Source organism: Limulus polyphemus, unplaced genomic scaffold (assembly GCF_000517525.1).
Source record: "Limulus polyphemus unplaced genomic scaffold, Limulus_polyphemus-2.1.2 Scaffold2519, whole genome shotgun sequence".
Taxonomy (NCBI): Eukaryota; Metazoa; Arthropoda; class Merostomata; order Xiphosura; family Limulidae; genus Limulus; species Limulus polyphemus.
This window is the reverse complement of record NW_013668129.1, coordinates 52,652-62,877: the sequence shown is the minus strand read 5'-3', so window position 1 is coordinate 62,877 and position 10,226 is coordinate 52,652. Positions and strand designations below refer to the sequence as shown.

Below are 10,226 nucleotides of genomic sequence, written 5' to 3'. Positions count from 1 at the left end.
AATCAAGTGAAGTAACTGTGTACAGGTTACAGTGTATATACGCCAGTGAAAGAAATCAAGTGAAGTAACTGTGTACAGGTTACAGTGTATATACGCCAGTGAAATAAATCAATGTAACCTGTACACAGTTACTTCACGTGTATATATATATACGCCAGTGAAATAAATCAAATGAAATAACTGGAAAGAAGAAAGAACAGCATAACTTTTGTTGAATTAAAACGTGAAGATGCCAAGCAAGCGTCATCAATAATTAAACTATATATATATATAATATGACGTTTAAGCAACTATAAATTACACATTTCAAGTACGAGTTGTTTCGTGTATATACCTTACAAAGAAATAAAGTTATCTTAATTTGCGGATTTTAACTTCACATATTTTACGAGAATGTACGGCATTAAGTACACGTTTGAAAAATCAGTAAGAAAACCAGACATTTTGATGAACATTCGACAAAGCAACGTAAACACTGAAAATGTTACAAGTTTTACCTTCCTCACACAGCTCTTTCGTCAATCCTCCATCATCCATATACCACACGTCTCTGAATTCCAAAATCGTTGCTCTGAAAGATACACAGAACTCTACAGCAAGTGGAATCTAACGATATTTAAGATTTACAAAGCAGTTTTCAGCGGTAATTAAAATAATAAACATTTTAAATATTATAAATCAAATATTAGCAACAACAACACAAATCAGCAAAAGGTTGGAGAAATTGGGAATATTTTGAACCGTAACATATAAAAAAATCCACCAAACATCTTTAAAAACAATTTTAGCAAAAGTTAGGTCATATTCTTCTTGTTGTTTTGTCCATAACAGACTAGCTACTTCATGGAACCCTTTTCTAATATTAGGTTGGACTAGCTTTACCTGCAAAGACAATTTGGACTCAACATGGTCCAGAGTCTACAGGATGCCCGAAGGATTCTTGTTTGATTATATTGCAACCTTTGAGTGTTATGTCAAAACTCTACAAGATTCGAAAGGACCGTTGTTTGATTGTAGTGCAACCGTTGAGTGTTATGTCAATACTCTACAGGATTCGAAAAGAGTATTATTGGATTGTAGTGCAACCGTTGAGTGTTATGTCAAAACTCTACAGGATTCGAAAAGAGTATTATTGGATTGTAGTGCAACCGTTGAGTGTTATGTCAAAACTCTACAGGATTCGAAAAGAGTATTATTGGATTGTAGTGCAACCGTTGAGTGTTATGTCAAAACGCTACAGGATTCGAAAAGAGTATTATTGGACTATAATGCAACCGTTGAGTGTTATGTCAAAACCCTACAAGATTCGAAAGGAGTCTTGTTTGAGTATAACACAGTCATTGAATTTATTATATGCAATTGCTTCCCAAGTGTCAAAACATGATTATGATGGCGAATACAATGTTCAAGTTCTTCCCATGATAAATCTATTTTACGTATGCAAATAAATGAAATGTTCTAAAAATGCCGGGAGATGAAGGGGATTAATAATGTGTTCAATCCGTGAAATGCCGGGAGAGGAAGGGGATTAATAATGTGTTCAATCCGTGAAATGCCGGGAGAGGAAGGGGATTAATAATGTGTTCAATCCGTGAAATGCCGGGAGAGGAAGGGGATTAATAATGTGTTCAATCCGTGAAATGCCGGGAGAGGAAGGGGATTAATAATGTGTCCAATCCGTGTATAACATGATTTTTTGTTACTTAATGCAATTAATGTTTCATTGAGAGCACAGAAAACATTTAGTAAATCTTACGATAATTTTCAACATAATTTTCTGTAACGATATATAAGAGACTTTTTGAACCACCGAGTCACTTCTCCAGCTAATGTACTTACTACTTTCAGAACTTCTCAGATATATACATATTTTATTTTCTCTCAGTTCTATTCATCAAAACCCTCTTCTTTATAAAAATTATTATTCATGTATTATGGTTAAACAATACCCAACACTTTGCTTTATCATTCACAAGCAAAAGTACCCGTCCCCAGTAACAGGAAAAGTTTAAGTTAATCTATCAATTTCGATTATTTCATGGACTTTAAAAAGGTAAATTATGTTACACTCTCGGTTTCACTCACAGCCAAAGCTCTGAGCTACTTATATCACCCACCGCGAACTGTAATTGTTGAGTATTTCAGTCATGCTAAGAGTAGCTCAACAATAACATACAGTAAACCTACATTTTTATTCTATAAGTTACGTCACATTTTGAAATGTGAATGATGGTGTGATCAATTCCTAACAGTTTAGTGTAGAATATCCTGCTTGCGAAATAAAATTTAGCATCAACATTATTCATGCCTATTCTCCCGTCATATCAAAAGTGAATGTTGAGCTTTGCCAGTGTGCGCAACTTTTCAAACAGAAGACAGACGAACGCTCGGACAGACACCACGGTTCGCAATATACGTAAATATATATATATAAGATAATCAGTATGCTCTTAAACGTTATTTACAAATGATTTTTTTATTGAAAATTAGCTGAGTTGCTGGACATGTTCCTCTGTAGTTGCATATTTCCACTAGTTCTGTCCAGGTTTCGAAGTGAAACAAGAAATCACTGGTTGGATAAAAAATCGATAGATAGAAATATTGTTGAAAGAAATTACTAAATCGATAGATAGAAATATTGTTGAAAGAAATCACTAAATCGAAAGATAGAAATATTGTTGAAAGAAATCATTAACTTGATAGATAGAAATGTTGTTGAAAGAAATCACCAAATCGATAGATAGAAATATTGTTGAAAGAAATCACTAAATCGATAGATAGAAATGTTGTTGAAAGAAATCACCAAATCGAAAGATAGAAATATTGTTGAAAGAAATCACTAAATCGATAGATAGAAATATTGTTGAAAGAAATCACTAAATCGATAGATAGAAATATTTTTGAAAGAAATCACTAACTCCATAGATAGAAATGTTGTTGAAAGAAATCACTAAATCGATAGATAGAAATATTGTTGAAAGAAATTATCATATCGATAGAGAGAAATATTGTTGAAAAAAAAATCATCAAATCGATAGATAGAAATATTGTTGAAAGAAATCACTAAATCGATAGATAGAAATGTTGTTGAAAGAAAGCAACGTTCACTTAACAGCTGTTTTCAATAACCCATCTCACACTAGCGGCTTTATACTATAAGATAACATACTTTAAATATAAAACAAGCCATAGTTCATTTCTCCGCGTGTTTTAAACATGTCATAGTTTTTAACCGTATATTTTTAACAAGTCACATTTATTTGCCTTTATGTATTAGCATGCTACAGTTCTTTACCTTGTATGTTTTAATAAATCACATTTCTACATCTCTTATATTTTAGCAAATCATAGTTCTTCACTCTTATGTTTAAACAAGTCACAGTTCTTCCCTCTTATGTTTCTAAAAGTCAGAGTTCCTTCCTTCTTAAATGTTAATAAGTCACAATTCTTTGCCCAGTATGCATGTTTTTACCAAAGTGACGGAAATAATACACTTGGTGAGTATATAAAAGTTTGTTGTTTTTTTGCATCCTGTATGCTCTAACTTGAGAAACGTCATTTAAAATCGATACTGATTCAATAACAATGCGCAAGACGGTTGCTTAGATATAACACTAATTGCACAAAACGTAAGGCTTGGTCATGAGAAGTGACAGCATTTCAAAAAAAATACCGAAACATGAGAAGCTGAAAATCCCATACAAAATCTAAGGTACAAGTATTTCAGAGTTTTTTTTGTTTTGAAAATGTGGATATCACCTATTTTTGTGTGCCATACATATCATGGGATTTTTGAAAGACAAAAAAGGGTTGAGTTGGGTTTGAATTTCGCTTACAGCTACACGAGGGCTATTTGGGCTAGCCGTCCCTAATTTAGCAGTTGTAGACTAGAAGGACGGCAGCTAGTCAACACTAACCATAGCCAACACTTGGGCTATACTTTTACCAACGAATAGTGGGATTGACTGCACATTATAACGCCTCCACGGCTGAAAGAGCGAGCATATTCGGTTCGGGGATTCGAACCCACGACCCTCAGATTGAGAGTCGATCGTCAAAAAATCAAGGGAAATCTTTAAAACAATTTTACAAGCAATATTGTTGTTGTTGTTGTTGTTCATTTCAGTGTTAGCAAACTACGAATAGAAAAGGTCGATATATGCATATTATTGGTAATATATATTTTATATAAAATGGGGAAAAGGTAGGGAAAATGTATGTAAAAGAACACATAGCGCTATAGAAGAGATTTGCTATTTACAAAACTATATAATGGGCTATCTGCACTTGCCCTCTTCTCGATCGAATCCCGAATTTTATTATTATAAGCCATGAAGAAGTTTACCTATCATCCACCAGGGGTGGGTGGGGGTTAAGAGAAAAGGCCCACACTAAATAAGTGAGTATCACGGGAAGTGAGAGAGCGAAAAACGTTAGCATTCAAATTTTGACATTTTTCACAGCTGTGGATGTGTGAATGAGAAAAACTACTTACTTAAACACAACGCAGCCAGAGGATGAAGGGGGTGCTGTCCACATCACTTGAATCTCTGATTTTGGAATGACTGAAGTATGGACAATAGCATGTGGACATTCTTCTGAGAACTTAGATAGAGCATCTCCAAACAGCTGGAAGAACCATTAACATAAAAAACTCTTACTTACAACCAAATTCACTTAATATTTTTTATGTTAAATGTCACCATAAATCCTGTTTACAACTGATCTGAATTGAAATTTTAAAATGTTTGTCCAAATTGCTATCAAAAAGCATCAAAGGTAAAAACTGATAGATAGATACCTGAAAAAATCCGGTATTAGGAGAGGGTTTGCTGGTGATGTCGAAGTCGTTTTCTAGCACTTTGGGCTCGACCACCAACGTAAAACCGGTAAATTTCTGGATATTGTGCTGTTTTGTGCTTCCTTGGAGGGAAACTGTGACATCAAAGAAAAACAAAACAGTTAATAACGATTTACTTTACAAAAGAAGATGTAAAAAGTCCAAATAAAATAAAAATAAATAAAATAACTCTACGAAGTACTAGATATGTTTGTTTTTTTTATGATATATGATACAATTGCGTTTCGTTAATTGAAAATCAAATCAGAAATTTACCGTTACGTATCGTTCATATTTTTTTGGTTTTCCATGCTCAACTTGTGTGTTTAGGAACTAGTTCTTACATTACTATTAAAATATTTTCCAAAAATGTTCTGCTTGAGAGACCTTCCACAAAACCTACAAGAATAAGCTGATGTTGTAGCTAGACAATAATGACTACAATACATCAAACTTGCTTCTAAAACGAGTTACGACTCTTTTAGTCTTTTCAGAGGTAGGAGGCGGAACAACAATCACCGCCAATGTGTCTCTTTTAAATACTAAAAATAATATATTTTATTACCATTCTACGCTAGATTATTCCTACCAGTGTAAACAAATGGGAGATTTTTACTGTTTTAAGTTAAAGTATAAACAATTTTTCTTTAATTAATTCAAACTTTTGTCCTTTGTGTGGTTTTAAAACTAGGAAAATAAAATCCAACCAACATTGACTAATCAGAAAAAGAAAGAAAGACTATAGCACTAGCTATGGACAGAAAGGAGTTGAGATCAACAAATTACTGACACGTGATTTGCAAGTAATTAAAACTTTATTATAAATCGTAAAATGTTGATGACAGTGGAATTTAAATTATCTTTAAAAAAGTCATACAACAACAAGCTGCGAGCGTAGTAGAACTGATCCACAACGGTAACCTAAACATCACACTAATAGTTTGTGACATGTGCTGCCACACAACGGATCACGAATATGAAATACAGAATATTAGTGTTTGCAAAATGCTTATGCTATTCTTAATGGCTAATGTATTCATCGCAAATGGCTAAACACAGCCCCATAACATCGCTGTATACATCCTATGAATCTCAGTTGGAGTTCGGGGGATTTTTCCTCACTCCTTCACCAAGGCCTTTTCCAACTTAAACTGTCAAATCTAGTAGTTGTAGAAGTGACGTACACGATGGTCCTATATGTGTTTCTTGGGTATGAGATCCTGCAAGAATGCTAATCAATCTATTCTCACAATAATATCCTGTTGCAGGTAGGCAGTGTACGGTGGGAACGAGCATTGTTGTCAACTAAAACGTAATCGGGTCGGTAGGACCGACAATGTTGCTTGGGTCTCGTTACTATAATGTCTAACATTCAGAGCACCATTCTTAATGGCAAGGATATCACTATGTTCACCAGAAAATATGTTTCCTCTCTCCTCACCCCTGGTAATCCGCCCTAACTTGCCATGTTCAGCTGCTGTGCAATAGCACTCAATGCTGTTTCTACACAAAACAATGTCCATCATGAAAGTTAACACAGAAGAACATAAAACATGTTGACATTGTTTCTCATTTACTTTCTCTTCTTTCAGAGAAGCCCATAAAAAACAGACAAATTCACGGGTTGACTGTTTTCACCCTCTTTATAAGAACTGAAATCGTTATTTTTCCAATTCAACCATAAAGCTAAACACAGTGTTTTCCTTCCGTATGTGAACCTATTTATTTCCTAAGCACGAGCTATTATTATGTTTGTACTTACCGTCCAGAAGATATAGCACTGGTATTAAGGTGTTTACTTTTATTCTCATGAGTATTCGAAAATTACAAATCATTTATATACGCTTACAAACAAAATAAAGATAATATGTATCTTTCGAAATACTACTAACAGTGACAAACTTTACATATATCCGCCGTTAGCGTGATGGAAAGGGACTAGTAAAGTAACATTGGATAAAACAGAACGCCAATATGTTAGCAAAAACGCTAATTAGCAAGTCATAAGAGGAGTTGTTTAATCAAGCGCTTATCTACACTTTGAATTTAAACAGGTACAAAAGTGGGTATCTATTCCAAATCAATATTATATAAGATAGAACAAAAAATAATATTAAACCTGTGCGTTGTCCAAAATAATATATGATGACGAAAGAGCAGTTTTAAAACAAATCAGAATACAGCATAATACGTAGAAGTAAAATATTCTGTCTAGAAAATTTGTTCTTTGGTTCAATTTTACATAAAGTTTTGGGGAAAAGGTTTGTTTATTTTTTGAATTTCGCGCAAAGCTACACGAGGGCTATCTGCGTTAGTCGTCCCTAATTTAGCAGTGTAAGACTAGAGGGAAGGCAGCTAGTCATCACCACCCACCGCCAACTCTTGGGCTACTTTTTTACCAACGAATAGTGGGATTGACCGTCACATTATAACGCCCCCACGGCTGAAAGGGCGAGCATGTTTAGTGTGGGGAAAAGGTAACTTCAAAAGTTACAATATATATATATATAGCTCACCCGGTTTATGCTTGAACGTTAAGAGTCCTTTGTTTTGTTTAAGATCACTAATTATTAAATAAAACGGTGGAGGTTGGGAGTTCTGTAGAATTTAGGGTGGTTCATTTCTACTATACGAATATCATTATTATATCTTATAATATCAAGTAGAAGGGTGGAGGTTGGGAGTTCTGTAGAATTTAGGGTGGTTCATTTCTACTATACGAATATCATTATTATATCTTATAATATCAAGTAGAAGGTTGGAGGTTGGGAGTTCTGTAGAATTTAGGGTGGTTCATTTCTACTATAAGAATATCATTATTATATCTTATAATATCAAGTAGAAGGGTGGAGGTTTGGAGTTTTACTTTGCAGAATTTTGTTTTTGTTGGTTTAATTCTACATTAAAGCTATTTCTCAATATTAAGGGTTACTGCCTTCCCACAACCGGCTGCAGAGAGCGAAAAGCAGTTGGAGTTGAGACGTTGCGGGTTCAAACACTCAACTCCTAACCCTTAACTGATTCTCCTTAATTTCTGGCGTTTGGATTTTATCTGATAGATGGAATATTCCCAGTGCATTTGAATGCTATGACCACAGACATTATCCATTATGACTTAAGGATGACAACAACGAATGACAACAGAGGCATAATTTTGAATTTCAGTTTTATTACATGTTTTTGGTTATGTTAAGCTCATTATTGTTTTATAGTGCCGATTTTAATCGCCTATGAACAATGAATGTATAACATAGCATTAGGTGTACATATATATATGCATTTATATATCAAGTTTAAACATAAATACGTGGTAGTGCTTTATAAAATTAGTTAACACACATCAACCACTGTTTAAGCTTTTTGTTCCGCCTAATTAAACCACTCATTAATGTTTGTTATGATATTTCACAATGCACAGTCATGATGATAAAATCTTGTCCATCTGTGTTAGACTAAGCTCTTAGACTAATCCATACTGCTGGTCAATTAATCGTGTAGAAAAAGCAAAGAGATCGTTTAACTCCAATTTAATACCACCAGTCAGACTGAAAGATGACAAAGAAAATTTGATTCAGTTCATGGACGCCAGGAACTCGGACGAATGGATTGTTTAAAAAGACTGTTGCTGTTTATAGGCCACGTTAAGTCGTGTATATGGTGACGGTCCGTTAGTTCGAGGGCCCATTACTCTGAACGCTCAATAGTCCGAAGATGTGGGTTGATTTTTTAACAATTAAAATATTAAATTGTTTTTTGTTTTTGGTAAATGTCTAAAATTGTATAACAAAAACACTCCAGGATATGATCATGAATGTATGGATAATGTTTATCATCATTTCCCCGATGATATTTTCTTGTATGCATGTATAGCTTTAGCCGCAGAACCCGCATATTTACGTATGATGATTGGATTTGGGAATCGAGCTCTTCTGAGTGTATAGACATATAAAATTCTTATCCATAGTGCTGTGACAACGAATGTTATATCCCCGACTATTTAAATATGTTGAAAGCTTCCAGTAGGTAAAATTATTATCCCGACACCTAGCTGTACACTACGATGTCGATTCAAATATTTCTGTTGTTTGTATTTAAAACAAGAGCAAGTCGTTAGGGGCGTTATGGAATTTGTTTATTTATTCAATTTTAACCTATATTGTGAAAACCAAAAAATCTGTGACTATCGGGTCTTCGAGACTTCGGATTAACAGGCCTTCAAAATACTGGGCGATCACTGTGTATATTATTTGCTTTTGACATCACCTGAGGCGAAGTTAAGCTTGGTTATACTGCGATACAATAATCCTTCGTTAGGTTATGTCACAGGAAAACATTTCCAAGTAACAGTTAATGAAAATTCCGCCTATGAATGTAAATGTGGTGTTTATAGGTTGTTTTATTCGATATTCTTGTACATTAAAACTAGCTCAATAATACTGAGAGTAAAAAAAACAAAAAACACAATGAAAGATAAAATCTTAATGTTAGTTACAGTCGGTTAGTTTCTATAACATGATTACCATCATCAGGGCTATTATGCTGTTAGCTTAGCATATATTCATCTACAACTGTTAATGGGTGAGCTCATTTTTAAAAAGAATGGGTGGAAAGTAAATCTTAAACGAAGTATTATTTAAGTTAAATAAGTATTTAAATAGAACACGTTGATTGGTCCGTTAAGTATTCTAATAGGACATGTTGATTGGTCCGTCGTATCTATTTATACACATTCATCAGTTTATAATTATACAATTACTCTCTCTTAAGTTCCTTTCTATGTTTGTTTGTACATTATAACTCTGAACATAATTTTAAGTCAGAAATCAGGCACTTTTTACACATATGCTTGGCATGCTATTAACATACGATCTGATATCACAGGTATAAACAACGGAAAAATGTACTTAAAACCAGTAGCAGTAGATAGAAGTTATGACCCTATAAAAATAAGCGACGAACATCTACAAATGAAATATTCTGAATTAACTCTATTAAAAATTCTCAAAAGAAGTTCATTAGTATATTAGTACATTAGTATATTAGTACATTTGTATATTAGTACATTAGTATATTAGTACATTGGTATATTAGTAAGTTAGCACATTAGTATATTAGTACATTAGTATGTTAGTAAATGAGCACATTAGTATATCAGCACATTAGTATATTAGCACATTAGTATATTAGTACATTAATGTATTAGCACATTAGTATACCCTTTTTCCTGGGATTTCGGAAAGTTTTCTAACGGGTTACAAAGCAGCGTTCATTCCACAAAATATAATTATCAACCATTTACAACCACTCAAAGATTCTAAAAAAAATTAAGATAAGATGGAATTTATCAAATCAGTTGTAGTTGCAGTGAAATGTATATAGGATAAAC

The 10,226-nt window shown here is 33.6% G+C and overlaps 1 protein-coding gene across 6 annotated transcripts in view; it reads right to left on the bottom strand.

Moving 5' to 3' along the window:
- The window catches only part of LOC106467183 (spondin-1-like), an 85,322-nt gene that overhangs the window by 32,287 nt on the left and 42,809 nt on the right, over positions 1-10,226 (bottom strand). For all 6 annotated transcript variants that reach the window (XM_022395308.1, XM_022395309.1, XM_022395310.1 and 3 more), the window contains exons 2-4: positions 4,802-4,935; positions 4,496-4,629; positions 498-571 (exon numbers count right to left, since the gene is read on the bottom strand). In XM_022395308.1, the coding sequence (XP_022251016.1) occupies positions 498-571; positions 4,496-4,629; positions 4,802-4,935 (342 nt within the window). The remainder of the gene's footprint in view (positions 1-497; positions 572-4,495; positions 4,630-4,801; positions 4,936-10,226) is intronic.